The sequence below is a fragment of the Aythya fuligula genome, chromosome Z, assembly GCF_009819795.1.
Source record: "Aythya fuligula isolate bAytFul2 chromosome Z, bAytFul2.pri, whole genome shotgun sequence".
NCBI lineage: Eukaryota > Metazoa > Chordata > Aves > Anseriformes > Anatidae > Aythya > Aythya fuligula.
This window is the reverse complement of record NC_045593.1, coordinates 8,263,401-8,288,440: the sequence shown is the minus strand read 5'-3', so window position 1 is coordinate 8,288,440 and position 25,040 is coordinate 8,263,401. Positions and strand designations below refer to the sequence as shown.

General features: G+C 42.1%; 1 protein-coding gene across 11 annotated transcripts in view; it reads right to left on the bottom strand.

The window, feature by feature from the left end:
* CELF4 (CUGBP Elav-like family member 4) overlaps positions 1-25,040 on the bottom strand; it is a 700,427-nt gene that overhangs the window by 79,654 nt on the left and 595,733 nt on the right. For 7 of the 11 annotated variants that reach the window (XM_032205931.1, XM_032205932.1, XM_032205939.1 and 4 more), the window contains exons 4-6: positions 22,488-22,616; positions 17,635-17,714; positions 1,429-1,572 (exon numbers count right to left, since the gene is read on the bottom strand). In XM_032205931.1, coding sequence (XP_032061822.1) covers positions 1,429-1,572; positions 17,635-17,714; positions 22,488-22,616 — 353 coding nt within the window. The remainder of the gene's footprint in view (positions 1-1,428; positions 1,573-17,634; positions 17,715-22,487; positions 22,617-25,040) is intronic. The other 4 variants (XM_032205934.1, XM_032205940.1, XM_032205938.1 and 1 more) reach the window with 1 other exon arrangement.

Sequence of the window (25,040 nt, the reverse complement as noted above, 5' to 3'; positions counted from 1 at the left end):
GCTGTCCTGCTCTTGCATTTTCACCGTTTCACCTTCCCTCCTCTTGACTTGCCTTAGTGCTTAAACTTCAGTTCGGGCTGAATAAAACTGCCCCCCCATTCCCTCTCACGCTATCGATCTCTCCATCTCCCGCTGGCATTTACGAGGTGCCAATCACCCTGATATCTAAGAGCCGGCAGTCCGGGGTGGATTAATCGGGACCGAGGGAACGTCACACAGCCTTGGCGCTCCCTTCCTTTCCTTTTGTGTGAGCCTGCGAGATGAAGCAGATAGGGAGAGACACAGATAGGGATGCTGATTGAGAGACAGCATCTGAGCAGGCTCTGGGTGTACAGGCGCCACACGGAAATGTGATCCCATCATTTAGACAGCTCTGAAGTCCCCAGGGTAATTGGTGTCACCAGCTTGTCATATCCAATGGGTCAAGATCTAAAACTTATTCTTTCCCCCTTATTAGCATATTTACCAGGAAAAAAAAAAAAAAAAAAGCAGGTCCAATTCTGTTTTCACAGAAGTTGATAGGAAAAATATTCATTGGTTTCAAGGGGAGTGGGAGCAGCCCCAGGAATTGCTTCCACTCCTTCTTCAGAGATAAATCCTCACTCAAGCACCTATCCTCAGAATGTTCTATATTGTCTAGTGAGAAATAGATGGAGGGAACTTTTATGGTGTAAGGATGCAGACCTCATCTTCTTTTGTATCAGTATAACTCTGGGCTGACTCTTTTATCATGGCAATTATAGGAATTAGTCTAGATTAAAAATGAATATAGCTAAGAAGAGTGCAGTTAAGAAGAGATGTCCAGAGCATCAGGACAGTGCTATCTTTATCACCTCTTCAGTTGCCTGACTGATGCCTGTAGCATAATGCTGCAGCCACATTTTTGCTTGAAAACCTCTGCAGATGTTTGTCCCCAGCTGCCCATGGGTATCCCTCTTGTTTATTCCCCTGCTACATGAGGGCACAGATGCCCTCCCTCTTCTCATTTCCCTTTTTTCCTCCCTATTTTTAGCCTAAGGAAAGGTATGTATGGTAGAAGCATTATGGTGGAAGCATCCATACTGGGGCTATGTCAGAAGCCCAGATCCCTGTCCAGTCGTGAGTTGTCCCAGAGGCCCAGTGTCCAGGTTAGGTGTGTAAGACGGATACCAAAAGTTAAACATCACAACACTGCTTTGAATAGCTGACGCGTTTTCCCAGTGTGCTTAAACAATATTGCTTTGGGGAATCAGAACTGTGTGTGTGTATATATCTGCTTTTCCATTTTATGATGACACAGCTCAGTTCGCTCCCATCATTCAACTAATGAAGAAATTACTGGCTCCTATTTTGCTGTTGTACTTGTTTCTCTGCTCACGTGTGTTTTTGTGTTCTCTATGTGCTATCCCTGTCCCTGTGAACATGCAAAGAGCCAATGTTTATACTTACTGCCTGTGCATAGGCTCCATAGGCTCCAAACTGGATGGCCATGGGGTTGAACATTCCCATTTGTCCCGCCATTTGCTGCATGCGCCTCATTGTACGCTCCTTGTCCGTATCTGCAAACTTCACCACCAGGCTTGAAGAGGCTCCCTGCAGGACAGGAAAAAAAGGAGACACGCAAGGGAATTAGCCAGGTACACATCAGCTCATGCAATCCATACAGCATACACGGACTAGGCAGTGTGGGATCCCGCTGGTGCTGATTTTTCCCACACAACTTTCTGGCCTTTTGTATTGGACCTTTGCAAGAGGCTAAGGGCATCAGGAAGGAAAGGACTCTCTGGGGGGTGAACAACTGAGGCCGGCAGCCCAGTTCCTAGTTTCCTCCAAAATTTAAACTTCTAGGCTGTCATAAATATTCTCTCTGCAAAAATTTTTGCCTTACTCTTTCAAACTGTAGAAAACCTTCTGGCCTGTTTGCTCTCAGCAGAGGGTGAGGATCTGGACTCAGTGCAGCAAAATGTAGAAGTTTTTGCTGGAGTTATGTTGTGGGATTTGTGAATTGGCGGACTTTGATAGAACGTGTTAGCTCTGTGCATGCCAGACCACTAAGATGGATCACTCTTCCACACTGTGGTGTCTTGTAACCCCTATGTCCAGTGAGAAAGCCCTGCCTAGCCTTGGAGGCAGGATTCAGTATGCTGGGTAGGGCAAAAGTCCCCTCACCAAGCAGCATCTAGTCAGCACTGTTAAATCAGGGGAGCAAAAATAGGACCTGAGTTCTCCATCCCTGAACAGTAGGGAAAAGAGAGGCTACCACAAAAGACACCAAATGTAATGCTACATTTTTCTGGGCAAGTTATACAATGTTTGGGTTCTGTTTGCAGTCAACACTGCTGCAGAACTACCGATGATCATGAGAGCTGGCTGCAGGAGTCTGAAAAATGTAGAGGTCTGGGGAATGAAAGGACTCTCTCTCCTTCCCAAAATGAGATGAAAGGTCAGTGACAACAATTCTTAGATTTCTGATAGGAGGAGGAGATGGGAAGAAATAGACCTGCTTAGGAAGGCATGCATTGAGATTGTTTTGGCTGGCTCCAAGGCCTTCCTCACTGCATGGGTTGCTTGATTCCCTACAGTGCGGTATCCCCAGGGGGATGGGGATGCAGCCCCGACAGCAGGCAGACAGTTGCCTCAGGAGCTGGGCTGCCACCGCGCCTGGGGAGAAGGGCAGGTGAGCTGTCAGGAGACTGACAAAAAGCAGCTGAAATCATCGCGTTCCCATGGTACGCTTCCCTTTTGACACACTGGTATTCACTGATGGAAATACAGTCAGCGGGGAGACGGCAATAGGGGAGCACCAATTCCGTGCCAGAGGAGCTAGGCTGTTGTGGGGCCCTCTGTTTTCCTTCAGAGGTGGGATTACATGGGATTGCACAAGGGGAGTGTAGTTAATTTGCTTACCTACACACCTATGTACTCACGACCAGAAAAAAACAGTCTCAGGGAAAGAAGAGTTGCTCCGTGACAAATTGGGAATAGTGTAGTAAACAACAACCACGGACATACATATATATAAGTCCAGGCTTTGCATATTCAATAGCCTCTCCAGATCCTCAGTTATGAATAAGGAGTTGAGGAATTAACTCGCTAAAACAGAAAACAATCTAAGGCCACACAATGAGCAATGTTCCCCTGGATTAGCAGCCTGCTCTGGGAGAAAGTGATTTTCATTGGCAAAGAATCTTTCTTTTTGACCTGTTACTCTTTCTCTAATAAATCTATAACCCACTTGAACAATGTGGTGAAGAACAAGGGGTTGAAAGAAGTGCTTCAGGAAAACAAAGGCAGGGAGAGATGAATGCTCTATTCAAGGGTGGAGAGCAGTCTTCAGAAGTTATTAAGAGAGCAAAACAGAACACAGGAGTGAAGGGGGAGTGGAGAAAAAAAAATCAGCCAAGATTCCCCTGCATTTCTGCTCAAGACTGGGCAACTTTTCATTTTTTTTTTTTTTTTTTAAATCACACGATGTAGTTATTGATCCTTCCCCAAATCACACTCTTAATTGCAGCTCATCGACAAATGAATATTTTAATGCATACATTTCCTGCTAATTATCACCTGGACCAGTCCTTAATTAGATTTCAACACTCATTTAATTAACCCTGATCCAAGAGACTGTTTGGTAACCTGAATCTAATCATTTAAAGCTATTTGTAGCTGTATTGGAAGGAGGCAGTGGTCCACAGCAGATTGGGCTGTTCAGAGCTGTTGTTGTGGTTTGCAGAGCAGAGGCTGCAGCATGGTGGGCACAATACAGTATGGAGGATTTTCAGACTGAATAATCTGAATGAGTATTCATCTCTGTAAATGGGTTTTAAAGATGTGACCTGTTCTAGATAGCAGGACGGAGAAGTGTAAATAAGTTGGTGTCTTCTTCCTTTGCCTTTTCTTTCTATCTCTGTTTGCCCTGGAAGTCTTAGGGCTGGAGACCTGCCTCAGGAAATTGCTGATCCCTCACATTTTTGAAAACCAAGCCTTTATTGTAAATGACATCATGAAAATGTGGGTAAGCTCCATATGAAGTTCTTGCCCCTGGAGTGTTCTTCCCTCCTGATGTGAGTCACAGTGACTGCACAGCAGCCGTTTGACCCAATGGAATCCAAGACTGCCTCTTATGAGATGTTTTTCTGGGTTGCCTGTCACAGCAGGACTTCGGGCCTCTTTGAACACCACTATCATATACACAGGGCAGAAAGGCCATTGGCAAAAAGAATCAAGTTAGAACACAGACTACAAAGAAGGAATAGAAAAGGCAGCTTTTTTTTTTTTTTTTTTTTTTTTTTTTTTTTTCCAGAGCACGCTGCAATGAGATGTACATGCAAGCAGTTAAAGATAAGTAGCCAACAGAGATGCTGCTCTGCTCTTGAATATGAACATTGACTTTGGGATCAATGCTTTCTATATGTGGTTCCTCATGTGCAGCTCTTACACACAGCCTGAACTCTGAATCAGGCAGTGAACTCTACCAGGCCACCCAGTGCAGGATTTTTAGCAAAGGAGCCAAACAGCATTCATCTAAAGCAGCCACAAGATTACTTTCTACTCCAGTGACTCCCCATAATCCACTAGATAACATTAGAAATACCACAGAATGGGCCAATTTTCAATGGGGTAAAAACTACAGAGCACTTCATCTGGGCTATTTATTGCTTCTGTGAGCAGTTAAACCATGGTGTAAATCAACCGTTGTCTGCTGACAAAGGCAATAGGTCCTGTCTGCTTGGTCATTTATTAGTAATACATAAGCCTCACCCTTGCTCTCTCTGGTTGTTGGACTGGACATTACATTTCCCCAACCCCCAAGAGAGCTACAGTAGGTAAATCAATAGTGTTTGAAATATACTTTGAGATCTGTGTTAATTCTGCATTTTACCAAGGAAAAGACCTGTTTATTTCTCTGCCTTGCAGATCCACAGTCAAAAGAGACTATTATGAAAGTGAGCCTTCCTGCTGGTGCCTCTGCAATAGGCTACTTGGAATTGGCATTTATCTCCTCTCCCATCAAATCAACCTCCTTTTTCAAGTGCTTTGATATCTACTGATGAAAAGAATAATATAAGGGCTAAGTATTATTATGCTTTCCCCATTCTCTCTTGGGCCAGCAAGTCTACTTAATATGACTATCTTGCTTCCTGTCCCCCTCCCGTGCGTGGTAATGAATTGCTCCCCTTAGTCAGCAGAGTCAGATGTTCTCTAGGCTGGCGGGGCGAGGAAAAAGATGGAGGAAAAATCACCCTGCACCACACTCACTTTGTAATCCCTAATCAGAGTCCTCTGTGGGAAAAACTAATTTCCCAGCCTGTCTTGACGTGTGAAATAAAGTCATTCTTGAAAACAGGAGCTTGACAGGTCGCTTGTGAAATTTCATATTCAACTAAAAATAAAATATCCATCCATTGATATTTCATTTAAAGGCAAAGGAAAACAAATCTTTTGCCTGGATGTTGGGACTGGTTCCCATTAGTTATGCCCTTCCAAATGGAGGGTATGCACAAATTAAGTTTAATATTTTGAACAGACTAAATAATACTGCACAACATCAGGGAAATCTGCCTCTCCCTAGAACGATATTCATAGGCAAAGTTTTGTGAAGATGTTTCCTTGCAGAATATATTCTTGATTTTTCTTTCTTTGGCAGCCCTCTAAGTCTTCTCTGACTCAGTATGTTACCTACCTTTAGAAATGGTTAGAAATATTTTTCTTGCAAAACTGATGAATTTGGGCCCAATTCACTACAGCCATTAAGATCATGTTTCACTTTAAGCTTAACTAATGTCTCATTGGATGTAAGCATATACTTAAGTACTTTACTGCAGGGATGTCTGTCTCATACAGGTGGACTTTTATCTCATGGTTAGCTCAAGTGGAGCCACTAAAATGTTGGACCAAAAATATTTTAAAATGGTTTGTACATTAAAGCTCTAGTGACTAAAGCTCTTGAGTACAAGAGAACTGAATGTGCAGATCCCACTAAGTAGCTTCTAAAATGTCATCCATGCATACCAGCTAAGATGCTTAAATGAATAGATACTGCTGGATACTTCCCATTTGGGCAATCAGACTACCTTCTTAAGTGTCGCCATGTGAATGGGGTTGCTCATGCTGGACATTTTGCCTTAGCACTCTCCCCTTGACGCATTCTTTGCTTTAGCACTCTTCCCTATTTTCACAAAAGGATCCCTAAAAGGCCTTGAAAACCAAAGGGGGAATTTTTTGCTTCTTTGTTTTGGGTTCTATCAGATCAGGGTATTTGGTATGATGTCTCCTAAATTTGAAAGCAAAACTAGAATGGAGGGACGGGGAGGATTGATTTCATGTATCTCTTCTTTAAAAAAAGTGCTGCTGAATAAGCCAGCAAGGGGGCTTGAACCCAAACCTGGGATTTTAGACAAGTGAGAAAGAAACTACTGTCCAATTAAAACTGTAGAGCAGAGGGAATTTTAGCTAGGTAGAGATGCTGGAAGATGGCCAGAAGACCAGGACTAACATCCCTCCCCTCTTGTGAGATATGCTGTTTTTCTGTACTCAGGGCTTCAATTTCATGTCTCATCTGAAAGATGAGTAGAACAGCAGTCACTAGGAGCGATTTCAACTGTACGGTCCTGAGAGCTGGTTTAGACACACTTGAGACAAGAGTGACAGAGACAGAGTGGAGAAAGGAGGCATTCATTCAGGGCTGGAGTGACAGACCCTTTGATAATGCTGCTCCCTCGGTAGAGGGGATTCTTCATGCAATGTCTAAGCAGAGAGAGTTGCTGCAGGTACTTCCCTTCACAGGTCTCCAGAGTTGTAATTTATTTGGAGTGGAAGCTTGATTTAGGTTTTACTTGCCCATACACTACTTAGCAGGTGTCTCTCTGAGCTAAAGTTATTGCTTTCCACAGGGCAACAGAATCATTGACTTCTGGTGACACTGTACCCAATTCTAATTAAAAAGAACTCGATATATAACCCAGGTATTAGTATGTCCCTCAGATCAAAGTCAGGTATCCAAACAACCTAAACTTCAAAGCTGAGTTCCTCAAGCAGGTCTGCATTTTTCAGCTCAGTCTATGTCCTTCCTTAATGCATCATGAAATGGTAAGTGTTGTTACACCAGTAGGCTGGAAATTCTTTCCTGCTATTTAGAAATATGAAAGCAATAAATAATTCTTTTTTGTCTATTTGAAGAAAACCTACAAAACAGAATTAAAAAAAAAATAAATGTAGGTTTCTCTTTCCCATTAAGAGTAACATGGTTTGGAAGATAATGTAGTTTTAGTTCTATATTTATTAAAAATGTACTTTCCATGGAAATATTCTAGCAATGACAAATACTGTCATGCCATAGTTTTTTTTTTTTTTTTTTTTTTTTATAAATTATTATTACTATTGAAAAACTATTTGGTAGCTGCAGTGTAGAACCCCATTAAAGCTAGTGTCTGAATGATCACAACTTAAAAGAGACAGTACCTCTCCTTCAATCTAAATAGAAAAGGATGAAAACAACAGAAGTAGAATAATTCCACTGCCATAAAGTGAACTGCCTGTTGTCACAGCACAGTAGCACCACAACCAGATACATTTCAAGTGTGCATGTGATGCAGAAGAATACTGCAGTGGCACTGAGCTGCAAATATGCTGCACTCAACAGGGCACCCCAGATCACTGTCAGGCTGTACCACTTTGGACTGTTGCAGTGTAAAGCGTGTTGCATGACAGGGATAGCAAAAAGAATTTGCATTTGAGGCATGTTTAAATTGAAGACCCCAAAGCACTGTACAACTACAGGGTCATTAATTGACACACATATGTTTGCAGGGAGGTACTTGCATGCTTTAGTATGGTGAAACGTGGTGAACTGAAACTATGAGATGAACTAGTGTAAAGCTCCAGTTTGGTGGCTTTGAAAGAACAAGAAATCTGTTTGTGCTGAAAGACCTACGTGCACTGCATCCTGCTTCACCAAGATTGCATTGTCTCCTTGCTGCTGCGTGAGACTTGGCAGCCACTGTTTCCTGTGGGTACCACAAAGACCTTTAGGATGGCAAGTCAAGCGTATTTCCCTACCTGATTTCACTTGCCAGGGAACATCTGAGGCAAAGATATGGGTGTTTGATAAGATGATTTACAATTGTAAATTTCTGTAGATTTTGATTGAGGATCTTATTCGAAAGTTATTGTTTTGATCTAAACATATTTTTGCCCTTTAAATATTTATTTTGATCTTTGCATAACCCATTTGGGTAAATAACTACTGAATCACAGTTCTCTATTTTGGAACAGGATAGTAATCTGCCCAATGCTAAGGTCTCTCTACCTTCCATACAGATCACCAATACCAATGCAGATCACATGTCTGAGCAGGGCCAGGTAGGAGCAGATTAAAGAGGAACAAGGAGAAGCATCCAGAGAAATTTAAACTTGATCCAGAGGCTGCTAAAATGAAAGAGATGGTTCCAGTGATTTAAATGAGGTTTGGAGCAAAAGAAAGAAGGGGAGATGGAAGAAGAAAGAAACCCCCCTCAAAGCAAGAAGAGTGGTAAGGAGCTAATGCTGACACCTTCACTCTTCTCCGTGGCAGGAAGAACATATCCTTATTACAGGACAGCAGTGCTGGCTGCTAGAGCACTCTCCAGAAAGCTGGGAACTCCTTTGCTGGACAGGGAGTGTTTTATGTCATGTAAATTGCTCTGATCTCCTAAAAAAGTCAGTGCTTGCATATTATTTTAGTCCCCTCCCAGCTCCTAATCTCATCCAGATGAGACGGGGGTTAAATGTGGTAAGTCTCATGGGGCCTCACTTGGGCAACACAGGGCTGTGGCACAGTCCTGTGCCGGCTTTTCCCCAGCCACATCCATGACTGCTGATTTAAGTTCCTAAACCCCCTTGGACCTGCAAAGAGGTGTTACAGTGCCAATTAGCTCCTTCTGCCTAGGGCGAGGCTGCGTGGCTCACCAGCAGCTACGCCTCTTATCCCATTTGGAGGCCCTGAATCCTGTGCTGTGGAGGGAAGAGGTGTAGTGAGGAGGCCGGGAGAATGGCCAGCAAAGCCCGTCACATCCCACAGGTCTCTTCACTGTCCTGCCAGATGCCTGTGCAGCTACGGCGATGTGACTGGAGAAGAAAAGCAGCTCTGATGAGTGCTCCGGCCCCCAAAGGCCGTCTTCGGCGCCAGTATGATTCATACCCCCTGTCAGGCAGCCGGGCTGCCTGGATTTCTATTCTGGGACCCTGAAACATGTGATTTATTAGTTCATTTATGGAACAAGGGGGGAGGCAGGGAACATGGTCCTATGATTTTATTTTATATAGAAATTATTAAGGGGAATTATGTTAATACTGGGACACTGCTGGCCCAAAGGATGTGAAATCAGCTGTCTTAGTGGCAGCTGTGGGGTGGGACAGTCCATGAACCCAAGTCCCCCTCTGGTCCTAACCTGCTGCCCAGAGGAAAACAAGCCTCAGCTATAAGGAATCACAGGATTTAGATAGAATAAATGACTGCAAATTAACATCCCGGTATTAGGTGGCTTGTTGCTTCTTTCATACCAATGGCCAACACATGACTTTATAAATGGTGTTTAGGTAGTGTATTCATAAAAATAATTCATTGCTGGAAGGAGGGCCAGGCCTACTGCTGTTGAACTATGAATGGACTCCTAATGTGATGTTATTTTTTAATAGAAGGAATGGATGTGTTGTGTCCATTCCCGAGTTAATTAAGCCAGTCTGTGTGTTACAGAAAGCCATTACTTGGCATGTATGCTTTTTTACAGAGCAGAAGATCAACAGAGAATAGAAAAAAACAAGTCTGAGTTGTCATCTCCACTCTTTTCCATTAGCTCCTCCAGCATCACAGTGTAAAATGAAGCCTCAACCTTCTACATTTGAGGAGATAGACTTGTGATGATAGCCCACTCCACCTCAGTGACCTCAGGCAAGTAAATTTAGGGCAAATTCAGCTGGGAGACATGGAGGGCACTTACATGCCAAAATCATTAACTTTCACCAGTTACCTTTGAAAATCCCCTCCACCTCATCTTTCTGTATTCATGAAAAACATAGCTAATGACTTTCCAAGTTTTCTATTTAACCTGCCAGCCTGAGGGGTTCAGCAACTCCATCCATGTGCTGACTGGCACAAGGTAGTTTTTATTAACTGAGGACTGGAAGCCCTGCTGGCATCCAGGTGAGACTAAATTTTGTTGGTTAATTAATACTCTGAATCATGGTCTATCTAGTTGTTATCTATTTGTATTATGGATTTGTCTGAAGTTCTGCTTCTTACCTAGATATTTTGAAGACACTCCTGGGAAGTGAGGTGGTGGACTGATGTCTTTAAGTTTGGCCTTCTTAATTCTACATTTTCCAGACTTAAATAAGTATTAAAATGCAGTTACCTAAGAATCCACTAGTAAATTACTTCTCTGCTGGATCAGGAACAAGAATTGCTGTGACTTTGACTAGAAACTGACTAAATCTACTAATTGTAAGACTTGCTCATTCTCAGACACTGTTCCTTTTTTTTTTTTTTTTTTTTTTTTTAATTTTTTCCTCTTAATTTCCACCTAGTGTCTGGGCCCTTAAGGGAGTATTCATATGACCTACTTGCAGCCATTTTTCTTGTCTATTCTAAGCCATCAGTTACTTGAGACCAACAGATGTCCCTCTGAGTTGTGAGGGACATTAACTCTAAGAGAAGTGTAGATGAGAATATTAGTGATGACACTGAAGTTTTATAGTTTGACCATCACTTTGATGTAATTCAGTCATGTCAGCCCTGGCCTTGGTTGATAAGTTACTGGACATAGAAACTATTCTGTAAGAGGTATGCATGGTACTCAGTACAGAGCAATTCCATGCAGGGCTGATGATAGCCACATTTCTAATAGTAGCCAGTGGTAAAAATCACCACAGAGTTGTTACGCAGAGGAAGCCAAATAAGAGTCTCTACGAGGGTGAAGAGTTTGCTCTTGTTGAGGTGAGACATGCAAACATGAAGCTGTGGCTTCACACGCCCTGCTCCCACTTTTGCTTATGTGACTAATTTGGTTGATTTCCTGAAGATACGTTTTGTTGGAAGTGTAACATGCTACAAGTTGTGAAGGAGTTGAACTCTCCCAACTTCATGGAAATGACAAACCCTTCTTCCAAGCACTAAAGGCTGCCATGAGCCCAGAGGGAGAATTGGATTGTGCAGCTGGATGTGCGTGTGTTTGTGAAGAAAGGAGGAGAGATGAGGAAAGTTTCTCCTATGAAAGAAATGATCCAATTTGAAGCAAGTCCCTCATGGGAAGAGCTGTGACAGAGGCTGCTCTGTTCCTGTTAATTTTCACAGTGCAGCTGTCAGCGGGTCTGTAAATAGTACTCCGCGAAGCCAACACTTCCTATCCACACATCAACCATTCAATTAACAGAAGAACAGAAGAAGGAAATAAAGTGCACCACAGCCTTCTATCACGGCTTTGATGTTTCCCAGCAATTTATGAAAGTGTACACAAATCTAATTACAAGCCCCACTGCTTCCCATTTACATGGAGCTCCTCAAGTTCAGAGCTGTTTATATAAAAATAATTGTTAAAAATACCTCAGCTGATCTACGGCATTGTGGCCCCCCACTCACCGGAGCCGCCACGCTGCTCCTCCCAGGGAGTTTCTGCCGACTCAGCACTTTGGTGCCAGCGTGCACGCATAATAAAAGCTGCTTCCCCGCCGCTCTGCAAGTGAGACGCCTGAGCTACAACTTCATCATGCCCACAAAGGCCTATTTCCCTTCTTTCCTCCACCTGCTCAGTACTCCTTCTGCAGACTCTCATAGCTTTCTCTTCCCTCCCTAATTCACCTAAATATTCCTCTGCTGTGTTGACAGGGGGTGAGAACAGCTGCTCGGCCAGCTTCCGTAATGGGGCTGTGTCTGAAGTTAACTTCACAATGCTTTGCAAAGCCTTAACTGCACTGTAGGAACGCAGAGCAATAATAATAGCGGTCATAAATATGAGCCAGGGTTGGTTTCTTTGATTGGAGACCTGAGCATCCAAACCCAGGATGGCAAATGGTGCCCCATTTCCTATGAGTCAGAAAGAGGCCCACTGCACATAATGACAATGACACTTGTTTCTTGGGGCAATTTTGGATAATCTCATATTTAAGTCACTCTCACTTTGTAATTCATTAAGCTACATTTTTATTTTATTTTATTTTTTTACCTTTTCATTTCACAGTCTCTTACAGTATCAGAGGGTAGACTGAACATTGTACAGGGCAAGAAGAGAATCCCTTCATCTGACTATTAATCATGCTTGGTTGAGAATCTCAGTGCCCTGGGTGAACTTCCAAGGAATATGGTGGGCAGAGGGTGAAAGTCAACATTGTTCTTGGTGTTGTGTCCTTCCTATTTGTAGAGTAATTAAAAAAAATATTAAATATAGTAATTAGAGATCCAATTTGTCTGTAGCCTAACAACACAGAGTAAAAATTGCATGATTTCATAGAGTCATACAATATCCTGAGTTGGAAGGGACCCACAGGCATCATCGAGTCCAACTCTATCAAATCACCAATTTGATACAGGTGGCTACTGAGAAGACATCTGAAATCATTTTTCCTATTAGTGCAGATTGGAGTTGCACAGAAGATGTGGAAACGGAAGTCCCCAAGTTAGCAAAGTTTGGGGTTGCAAATTTTTTTTGAAGTTCAACTTAATTTGAATCTCTCTCTGTAAAGCAGACATCTGTTCAGTGCTTGTATCCAAGTCTCACATTTTCCTTTCTTTTCACAAAACCGAAGATTCCATATGAAAAGTAATTTTCGTGGAAGATTTTCAGCCAGGCATAGATAGACCTGGGATGATATTTCCTGGATGCAGAAGAAATGCTGCAGTTTGACCAACTTGGTGCAGAAACTTCTATAACTAAACAAAAGATTACTTGGTCTGTGTAATGAGGGAAGCCACCTTATAGCATTCTGTATGTCTTAACAGTTTTAAAAAACTAATGAAGGAAAAGAGATATAGAAAGAACATAGTGTTGACAGTTGGAGTGTTAGGCAAGTTCAAAATACAGTCAATGGATCAGGTATCAGAGGACTCTGATGAGGGGATGCCTGCTTCCTGAATTCCAAATTGCTTTAGTTGGGCAGCAAACACCCAGAATGGGATTCAGCTCCCCTTGTATCAGGCATGAAGTTAGGTGTACAGTCTAAGCTGCTTGCTCTTGGCACACTCATTGGGGAGGCGAATACCTCCAAAGCTGAGTCAGGTGATTTTAAGGTAGATGTCTGAAGTATTTGGGAGGACTCATGCTCTGAAGTGAGGCCAAATTAAGAGCATCGACATCTGATTTGTAGATGGCTCATTTCGGATAAAGTTACTGAAGAACTTTATCTCCAGTAAGATTACCGCGGCAGTGGCAAGTGGAGCAGAAGGACTTCAGGTGGCAATGGTGTGTCACCAGGGAGCAAAGGCAATTGTAGACTCCAAGACATCTGCAGGAAGCAAGTGGTTTTGCTTTTGTTTTTAAGCAGTAAGGGTCCTTTTTCATTCTAAGTTGCACTTCAGGTGACTAACCACTATTTTGTATCCAACAGACCATGGGAATCCAACACCTAGAATTAACTGAAAAGCACACTTCTATTTGGGTTTTGGTTTGACAGGTTTCAAGATCTATTTCTGTATAATATAATACCTCCAGAGGTATCTATTTCTCCCTATTGATTGTAATAGAAACTTAGATGACAAGCACTTAGACAACATGATCTCAGTTCCTAAACTTTTAGATGTCTTCAGTTAGGTGAGACAAGTCCCACCTCAGTTATTCAGTCTAATGCCATTGCAGAGATCTTCCTTATAATTAATGAAAGGAATTTCCATTATAATTTATTAAAGGGACAGACATGCCCAGAAGGTGATTTATCTCATCCTAGCACAGATAAGTAAGGGGAAGAATGCACAAATCTTTAGAAATCTCTCTCTCTCTTTCTCTCTCAGTCCTTTGTGGGAAAACAGTTGTAATAGATTACAAATTTTCAGGCTGTTAAAGCTAAATAAAATGAATTACATTCTTAATTCCTCCTTACATTATCTGCTTCTATGCAAAAAATGTAGGTAACAGTAGTTTTACCCCTTTCAGGAATTTCAGGAATTAATTCACAAGAACAAGAAATTCTGAGGTGCCATTCTGAGGTGGATGAGATAGTCAAAGAGATGTAACAGTAGTATAATATTTAACCTTGTGTACTTTATGGGTAGCATAAAGGCTGCTGCAATTTTGGTATGAGTGATGAAGCACGGAGGAGAGTTTATTCTCCGTGGGTGGACGGACAAGGCCATATCTTAGATGTGTTGTGCAGAATGACTCCTCAACATTTGGCTGTCGCCCGGATGTGAAGACATGGAGAAAAAGAGAAAACCAAGCTGAAGATGATGCTTAGGTAGGAGCATGACTGACAGGTAGGATGATAATGTTGTCCACAGTAATTGAGAATGGAGGCGGAGGAGAGAGGATTCAGGGTTTGGGAGGAAAAGTTTAAGAGCTCCACTTTATGCATAGTGAGCTTGATCTGACAGCTAGACATCCATCCACTAGGAGATGCTGGAAAGACAGGCCAAGATTTTAGTTTGGACAGGAGTCAGTCCTGCAGTAGAGAAGTCAGATCTGCAAGCTGTCACTATAGAAATAGTAGCTGAATTCATGTTGGTAGATACGGCTGCTAGGGACAAGGCTTGGATGAAGAAGTAAAGAGAATCAAGCAAAGAGACCTAAAGGTAAAATGGGGAAATCATTGTTAAAAAATTATGTGCAAAAGTACATGAAAATGATGATCTCTCACAAAGGAGGACATGAAGGTTAAGTAAACTCTATCCTAAAGCTGACAGACAATTCTAAAAGGCCTCCAGAAAGTACTCTTGGCTGGTGCTCTAAAATACAGAAGGAACTTCGGGCTTGCTCAGGAGTAAGGCATTTTAGGAAAGTTATTTCTCAATGCAATTGCTTTGTGTGAAAATTTGAAAGTTGTAGACATGCTTGGTGAGCCCTTTGGAGAAAAAAGAGCCTCGCATGGAGAAGTGGGCTTGTGACGGATGGCAGTCAGGCACCTGTCCAAGGAAAGGTTAATAAAAAAAAACTTTCATAAAAGAAAGTTGCCTTTTGAAACTATTAGGCAACATATGTTGTGTGAACAGGAAGTCACAGCAGAGCAATAATCCTGACAGCTGTGGAGAAACAGGAGTCTGCCGCACGAACGAATGGCTCGAGACCTGACAAGAATGATGATGGATGCCCCGTTGGTAGTACACGAGGACAAGGCAAGAGACATTTAAATTGGCTGAACCACAGGAACAACTTTGAGTTGGCATCGCAGCTGGACAAACGAGGCCAGTCCTAATGGTGAAAGAATTGGGAGGGGGAGCTGAAGGAAGATGGCAGCAACGCACCCCTCCTTTCCAAGGACGAGGGCTACATCGTCATCTCACCACGAGGTGGCTGCATTTCTCTGTGAACATCCAAGCCCTGAAAGATGCAGTGCACCCTGAAGCACCATGAAAAGGAGAATTGGGACAGAGCTCATTTGCAGAATTTGGCCCATTTCTTTCAAAGTGTCCGAAGTATTTTGAGGCCCTCTGGGAAAAGCAGTGTGTGCTCAATGTCTTGATCAAGTGGCAAGTCTCTTGACAGGTCCTCACTAGTCTGCTGAGCCATGGTAACTGCCTGTGTGACTGCTCATAGCTCAAGGGAGATACGAGGCACTGCCACGTAATTTGGCTCAAAATGAAGACTAAGCTCATAATTTTCTCCTTGCATTTTCTGTGGACTAACGGTTTTTATATGGAGTACCGCTGAGATTCAGCCAATTCATGGAAAGTTGTCAAGTCATGGACGTTTGAATTTAGGATGTATCTAGTGAGGGTGAAAGTACAAAGTTTTCTCAGATAAACAGAGATGTGGTTATTCAAGAACATTTATAAAACAGGTATTTGAGTCAAATAAATCAACAAGAAAAATGGTCCCATAAAAATCTGACTGATGAAACGGGCAAATTCTTCATTATTTTGCACATCTTAAGTTCAGTTGGCTTCAGCAGGATGAACCAAAACTTGCTATGAGGTGGTAAAGAGAGGAATATTTTTTCTTATATAAAGAGTGTTGAAATAGGTAGAATGAAGATATTTTAGATATAGTAGGTCTAGATAAAATCTTAATCACTCCTTGTGTTTTGCTTGTTTTCTTCCCTGTCTTCATCTCAGTGTCACCCAAGTTTCTAAGCTTTTCGGGTCTGGAACTGACCTTATTACACCTTTTAGTGGTACCACATCTTGTGGAACTGCAATTCCTTGTGTCAGTCTATAGATGCTATCCCTTTAGGTCAAAGTTTTAAAGACATTCAAATACCTCTTCAGCCTTGCTCAGGAAAGATGTCCACAATATTTCACTGTGTGATGCCAGCATCAAGCCCAGCATGTGGTTCTGTTAGAAGGAATCTCCTAGGAAGAGTCTCCCAGTCTTGATTGTAATCATTCAAAAAATGGAGATCCCACCTTTTAATAACCTCACCGGTAAACATTTACCGTTTTCTAATCTGACTTGTCTGATCTTGAGTTCTAAAAAACAAGATCTTGATTATTTGCTACTACTAGAAACCTCTTCCTGTGACAAACTTCCCACTTTCATCCCTACACAGACCCAGAGACAATTTGCCAGGCCCATTTTAAAATTATTTGGATAAACTTGTGAATTGAGATCAGAGGTTCTTATTGAAAGGGAGATTTTATAATCTTAAATATTGAATATTGAGATTCTCTGTATCTTTTACAAGCCTTCAGCATGTTTCTTAGCCTTTCCTTATTTACACTGTGAATAATTAGTAATAAAAATAATATACTATTATAATAAACCAAAACATATTGGACCAGATTGCCTTTCTGTGCTGATAATGGAATGTCTTACATTCCTCCAGGTCTGCATGGTGGTGTACAAGTATTGTTTTGCATAGAAAACACATTTCGATTTTAATTTCCACTTCCCTGGACTATCAGCTTGGAAACGTTGTATTAGTCCAAGCAGAATGATACCTCAAACATTTCCTGGAAGATTCAGAAGTGTCTGACTTTCTCTCGAAAGCTGGATGTAAGGGGACCACATTTATGCCCAGGCAAGCACTTTAGCAGCAGAAAGGCAGTGATAGTGCACATCATGGTGTGATGTGTCTCTAGCTTGTAGTGCTACCATGTGAGCATGCTGCTTTCTGCTCAATTTTGGCAAAAAGTTCTTTATCCTTCATATAGAAGGCGGCGCTCTTTGGAGAGGGAAAACAAAAGTCTTTAGACACCAGTTTGTCTTTGATTCATTCCTCTGAAACTTAAATGTTTGAGCTCGTGGTGAATTTGACCCAATGTTTTTGACCTCTATGAACCATGTCTTTTTTTCAGTGCATCAAAACTGCTGGTGATGGAACACAGCACCCCTTGGAGTTCTGTGCAGGTGTGATGAAATGACAGTGTGATCCTGGCCTTTCCTCCGATGAGTTAAACACACCCAAGGTCCCACATGCCTAAGTCATCCTTCCCAGAAGATGAGTAGCAAAGCATAGATAAATAACCCTTCCTTCTCCATCAGGCCACAGTGCAGCAAAGCCTGGACCGACCTTCATGTGCCATGTTACAGAGCTACTCACCGGCATTGTCTGGCTGCCATGCAAGGCATTGATAGCTGCTTGGGCCTCCGCATGTGAAGAGTATTTCACAAATGCACACCCTAGAAGAGGAAAAAGAACATTAGAAGGGTTGCAGGGGTACCAACGACAGTCTGTCTAGCTAAGTGTCCTGTCCTCAGAACTGGCAATAAAGAAACCAGTGGAGGAAGTATAGCAAATTAGTTATTCCTTCCCAAATCCCAGCCATTAAACATATCTGCATCACAAAGTCTTACGCTGCCTGCAGTGGGCACTGGTGGACCCAAACTTGGCAAGTACTTTTTGAATCCACTTATCTTCTGACCTCCATAGCTTCCAATGCCAGTAGTGTGCAATTTCATAATTTATGCAGTGAAGATGATTTTCCTTTTATTAGTGTTAGACATAATGCTGAAGGCTCCTCCCTCTGGTGTTATGGGAAACAGTGAGGAGTTTTGTGAGAGTCAAGAGACAGCTGCATGTGCTTGTTACAAGCAACCAAAGGCCAGCTGTAGAGAGGCATTCTGCTTGATCCAAACACACAAGGTACCTGTCTTGAATCACTGCCTGGTACAGCTCCATTACACAGACTGCTCAGTGCTTGTCCAGGCTCCAAATATATATATAAAAAAAAAGTAAGGATGGGACAGATCTATATGTGATGACTGCCATCTTGCTACCAGTGAGATCTGAATCAGTCTTTTACAGTGACTATCATATCACAATTTGCAGAGCCAGTGCCTCTATGGGTGCTTTCCTGTGGACATCAGAGACATGCAGGCAGTGCTTCTCTGGCCTGCACTGCCACGTGAGGAATTTCACACTGCCTGAGCTCTTACATAAGGTTTTAGGTCACAGAGGTGCATTTATGAATATGTGCTGGAGTGCAGAAATGATCAACACTTCAAAGGGTCACATGCACCACTAGAATGGGGGAAAGTATTGCTAACACTCTTAGCTACAAGCAAACTGACTCAGAGAGAAGAAGAGTAATTTCCATATGCTAAGGCGGTTTTTGGAACAGATTGGAAGAGATCTGAGAAGTTCTGGCTTCTATCCCCTTCTATTACTACTAAAGACTTTTGAGCTTTTAATCAATTTGCAAAGCCCCAGTTGTTTCCCTGAAGGGGCGCAGATCACTGCGACAGGGATGCCAGCCCTAACAATGGGACAGCTGTCCTTTATTCCCTTTGTAGCATCTTCAGAAGGTCAGTACACCCTCACAGATCCATACAGTGCATGGTGGAAACTGCAGTGCTAAAACACCTCACTTGCAAGCTACAAGAATGAGCTGCAAAAGTCCCTATAATCATCCCTACAGGCTGGCAGAGGTGGAATCAAAGAAAACAATAGTAGCCCCTTCTAAAAAGAACACACACTAAAATAGCTTGCAGTTAGGAGCCCCTCACTTTGCATTCCTCCTTACCATTGTGCTCAGACTGTGTTTCAGGAAAAGCATAGCAATTGCTCCTAATAGTTGGATCTAATTTATAAGGAGCTGAGAGGAGACAGTCATGAGAAAATGAGATTGATAAACTTCAGCTGGAAACAATAGGGATCAATTATGACATAATCGCAGCCTAGCATTCCCGGGCTCCTGAGATACTGCACCTTCCTCTTCATTAATCAGAGATAATCCAGAATTAGGGTGTTTAATTATTTGCAGAGATTCTTTTGTACTTTCTGCCTCTAAAAAGAAGACGCTGATTAGCAAATATACAAAAGCTTTCCAGCTTCAGTCGCCCATTGTATTTAGAGCAGGAATTTTGGCTTCAGTGTTGCTGTCATGTTGAGGACTCTCTTCAGGTGGAATTTACCCCTGTGCTGAGGAACCTGGCGGATGAATAGAGCTGGATAAAGATGGGAATGAAGAGAGCAGGAGGAGTTTATCTTGTTTAATACCTGAGATGCTAATGAGATCCCTCCATTGCTTCTGATAAGATTTCAGGTAGAAAGACAAGTGATAACTCAGCTTTCACCTGTGTATGGTGGCAAGCCAATAGCAGAGAGCCTAACATTTTGATGCCTTTGCGTGTTCAGAGGGATGGCTTCTGAACACAACACCAAATGTGTACATAATCTTCTTTCTGCCCCTTGTCACTACAATTGAGGTGATCTCCAGGATCTCATGAGACGAGGACACGAGTCATACCACTCTTCAAAACAACAGTGTCCCCATGACAGGAGCAGCTCTGGAGTTTGAAGGGATTTTGACACACAGAGAGATATATAACCTGTGCTGAACAGAGAGATACATGTGCTCATACGTTTTTTTCTTTCCCTATTTCAGGATTATAGAGCTGGAAGGGCTGCTCTGACTGTCTTGTCAGCTCTCCTGCAAGAATGGAGGAGACTGCAGAGTCAGAGCCTAAGGTTATGACTGCAGAGGGTATAAGACTCCTCTTGAGGGACTTCTGGTGTTGTGGGAAATCTTTGCTTTCTGAGTTGCTGAAGTAGACAACTGCAGAATTAACAAACAAACAAATCAACACCAAGAGGCTGTCCAGGCAGCTGCAATCCTGCGGGTCCTGCTGGATTACTAAATTGGATCCCGCCTCACTCTGGCTTCCTCACCTCAGTACTCCTGCACTCCTGGATGCACATGGGTGAGCTTTACCCAGAGAGATACAGGCAGGCTCATTCCTCTCTCATACCTTCCAGGACAAACAGACTCTGCACTTCCCTTAAGGCAGAGAAACGTCCTAGACCCAGCTCTCCTGCCACCGAGTTGCATGCTCCAGTAACTGTTGTGTTTGACCCTGGGTGACTCATGCAGGAGATGGAGCCTGCATGGCTTCAGGAAAGGCTCAGATGCCTTTCCGGCTATGACAGGGCTGTGGTGCTATTCACTGAGAAGCTGGGACCTACCTCCTCCAAGCACTGCTTTCACTGAGGTATCTTGGAAGCTCACTCATCACAGGGATGCCTGGTGAGGCTTCATGTAATGGGTTTGCTAGGATTGAAGTCTATGCATTTAGTTAATCTGCCTAAAACTCAATTTAGGTGGAATTTATGCCTTATGGGTTTTACCCAAAATAAGTAGCTCACAAGCAGCATGTGTCACGTTGGTTTCTAGCAGATGGAAAACATTACAGACTGGGAATAAGTTTGTGGGAGTTGTGGCTTGCCTGACTGTCTCCTAAGATAAGGGCACTACCCTTAAGTTTTCTGCGGGATTGAATGCTCTGTGTGTGTATGTATCTGTGTGTGTGGAAATCGGGAGCTTCACATTCTCAGTAAATAGCACCTGCAAATGGAAGCTGGTAATATTAACTCCGTCAAGGCTCAGTATTGATCCTGAACATCTCAGTGAAATGCAAGCCTGAGACTGCAGCCTGCTAACACTAATAATTAAACTGGTTAGCAATATGGAGCTGCCACTCAGATTCAGACTCATAATGAAATTGTTTAAGAAAAAAAAGAGAGAGCAAGAATGAATACAAGTTTGGGGGTTGGATCTCCTTTGGAACCTGTTTCCTACAGATCTCAGACATTATTGCCTTTATTATTACTCTGTTTAGCTCCTTTGTCATAGATTTTGTTCTGTACAATTCCAGGTGGAGGCAGATAGACTTTTTTTTTTTTTTTGCTTTTCCCCAATTTACTGATTTGTTCACTGAAGGGAGTGCTGAACTGCCTGCCATTTATGATGGTTGAAACTCTTCTTGGTGAATCAAACCTTTGGGTGTCATGAAACTAAAGTAGCCATAAAATCAAAGGAAGTTGCCCACAGTTTATTTTCAGCCATTTGTGTCAGGAAGACTGGGCTTTGCTGACATACATCAAAATACTGCCCTATAATGCCAGAGTGAAGTCTTTCTTGGCTAGCAGTGATTTTACAGAATAGCAGTATCTTTCTCCAGTGTATCACTGTGATTTGGATTTTTCACCTCCCTGTTGCAAAAATATGCTGGTTGATGTTGTCACATGTCAAAATATCCAGTGAGATATGAACTGCATCAGCAAGACTGGTGTCTTCCCTGGTACTGCACATTCCAGCACAGTTTATGATGTATTATATGCAGATCAATATTTAATGGACACATTATACTGTCAAGAGAAGAGGGCTTCCTATTCAAATTGAAGTTACTTTGTCTAGAAAGTGATGGGGGAAAAAAAACGACCCTTATGTTCAACAGAGAAGTCTCATTCTTCTACCTGGACTATAGAAAAGGTTTCCTTGTGCTATCCAGGTAATGAAGGATGCCAAAAAAGTGGCAGAAGGAGGTAAGACACCTAGTTTTGCAATTAGGCATTGACACGTTTCAAGCAGCAAATACCTACTGAGTGTAATATTTACATCAGATCCTGTATCCTTGAAATAATGGTCACTGGTTGGTGCATAACTATGCAAGAACCAACAACAGAAGAAGAAGACTTGGGGCTGGTGGATGAGAAATAAGCAGAGGCAGTGGTAGAGCTGGTGAGTAAGGATGTAAAACAGAAAATACAGCTTTGTTTAAGGAAAGAATAAGCCTGCTCAGTGGAGGAAGAAACTCCCAACTTTCCTAGGGCTGGTGGGGAGAGCAGATCTTGAGCAAATGTAAAGGTTTTGCATTCAGAGGGGAGGTTCTGCCCTGCAAGCAAACAGCAATAGGCAACAGCTTGCATGTGGCCAGACATAGCTTGTTGTGGAGGGGGTGTTTTTAGCTGCAATCAGCTCTTTGTTGTCATGCAAAAGAAGGCAGCAACCAGCAAAGAAATGGCCTCCTGTGGCAAACGTGACCCTTCCTAATGTAAGAGGTGCTGACCTGGCAGCCACCTAGTGACTTTGTCGTGCCAGGAAATTATATATACACCAAGACTGGGTCTAGCTCAGTGCTAAAGCCATAGTGTGCCATAAGCCATTGTCTTACCTTTGCTGTTGCCATCGGGTCCCCGAAGGATTGTGCACTCCTCAATGTTGCCAAATGCCTCGAATAGCCTGCGTACGTCATCTTCTGACTGCTGCTTATTGAGCATGCCCACGAAGAGTTTTCTGTCTTCTGGAACAAAATAAAGAGATGCTTACCATATTTCGGGGGGGATGCAAAAGCCAAGATAGCTCAGTATCACATGCAGAAGAAACAGTGATTTCATTGAGGTGACATATTTCAGAAGCTGCTAGTCATTTCAGGTGCCTTGCTCAAAACACCTTAATAACATCTGACTTTCAGTGAGTACTTGAAAATAATTTGACAATTTCAAAGAAGAAGGAAAAAAACTCCCAAACTCCAGAAATATCTAAAATGTTTTAACTGCTTCTCAAAATCTAGGCACTGAAGTCTTCCAAATCAGCTTTTTCTGATCAATTTTTGCAGTCAGCTTGCAGTAACTGAAATGACAACATTGCTCAGACTGCCACCCAAGTGAAATGTGGATAAAGATAGCATACATAAATAAAGTCCAACTGAAAAACAACATAAATTAGTAGCCCTCGCAATACTAAATAAGTCGCAGGAAAAAAAAATGTTTAACATAAGCTGTTTTGAATCAGGATATAGCTGAAGCCACAGCCAGTAAATTGAGATTTGTTGTTCATACCCACTCACATACCTACAGGTTTGGATGCATTTATATATATATATATATATATAGTATATATGAAGTTAATTTGAAATAAACCTAAAGTTTTTGAAACATATATTGTTTCTTGAAACATAAAATTAACTTATATGAATGCTAATATCTGAGTTTTCTCAAGAAGGTGATGTTTCATGTCAAAGCAGGATGTGGTCTGCTGACAGATAACTGTATTTTCAATGAAGAGGACTATTTATACTTGGACTTACATCAAGTATGGAGAGCTTCAGTCCAGAACAAAACACCTTGAGAAAATATTTGTGAAAACAGACCAAACCAATGGCTACTGAGTTGGTAGAAAGGTCTCAGGAGGCTCTGAGGGATGCTTATAAATCAGGTTTATATTTAGAGACTACTACCATTACTCCATGAAAGAAAAAAAAAAAAAAGAGAGAGAAATTTACATAGTTTACATCTTGTATGTAAACAGGCCATTTGCACATGATTCATAAATGTCTTATTTATCATTCATTAAACACTATGTAAATGGGTGAACCAAGATTTTTTTTTCAGAGCAGTTTACAGAGCAGATGTAACCAATTTGAATAAATATATGTAAATAAATAAATAAATATTTTGAATTTTTATTTATTTATTTTTAATGCACATATTAACCTAAAGCTGAACAAAACATTGGTTTGCAACATATCTTTTCTGGCTGACTAATTGGGTGATTTATGTCACTTTTGTTCACTGAGAAATCATGGGTGTAGACAATCTGTTCTGCTTCAACCAGTGTTTGATCAAAATTCCCCTCTCCAAGATGCACCTGCAAATTGGCAAATTACTCTATAGCCTTGGATGAGAATAATTTTTCATGCAGTTGATATCTGCTGAGGATATTAGGAGCTTTCAGTCCTGCAGTGGAGTTATCCACGTGAACCAAGAGTGCACTGCCCACAGAAAACAAGGAGTTATGTTGCTTTCAGTTAGGCTGCTGAAATGGCAGGAAAAATAGGTTGAGGAGGGTATGTGTGCTTTTCTGATAGAAGAGAAAAACCAGGAATAACCTTCTGATAGATATGTTTAAAGCAAGAAATATGCCTACTTTATGTTGGCATTGATTAGGCAAAGAGATTCTTTGAGGTCTTTGCTGGCAACACAAAGTTGAGGCTTTAATGATGCACAAAGCCCTGACTTGTCCTGTGTATGTTGTCCCTACCTCAAGAGAAGCTGCTTTGGACATTGTAAAGATTAATTTTCAGGATGTCTTTTGTTCCTCACTTCATCCAGGAGGTAGAATGGCATTGGTGATTAAGCGGGGTGAATGGATGGTAAACCTCAAGGAACAAAATTGGGGAACCTGTATAATCACAAGATGTTTTTTCCACCAAATATACTTGTCAGTGATTTGCCCAGTATTTTTAGAAAGGATTTGAGTAATTTCAATCCAGTAAAGGCAAAGAATGAACTAAATAGTCAAAATGCTCCCTACAGATCACATCCCTGAGGGCCTGAAGGACCTTCTTGGCTTTCCTTGGCCTGTGATGAACCAATGACATTTCTCAGTCAAGTAACCAAATGATGGGGAGCCAGGTGGGAATTTAGCTTTAGCAACATCTCTTCTGCATGACCTAACTACCATTTTCAGGGAACACTTCGTAAGTCCCAGCAGAAATCACTTTACTTGATGGCTAAGCTGATGTGCAAAAGAGACTCTCAGAGGTGAGGTATAAAGTGTCAACTGAAGCTGAATGTGTGCTGTGGGGTGTATTTTAGGATATGGAAAGACAAAGCCTTGGAGAAAGAGCTAAGTCCAAACTCCAAGGGTTGTCCAGATACCTGAGGAAAACCCACCTGCGAAGTGAGAACAGCTGTCCTAGAAGATGGGAGCAGAGGGGTGTGAG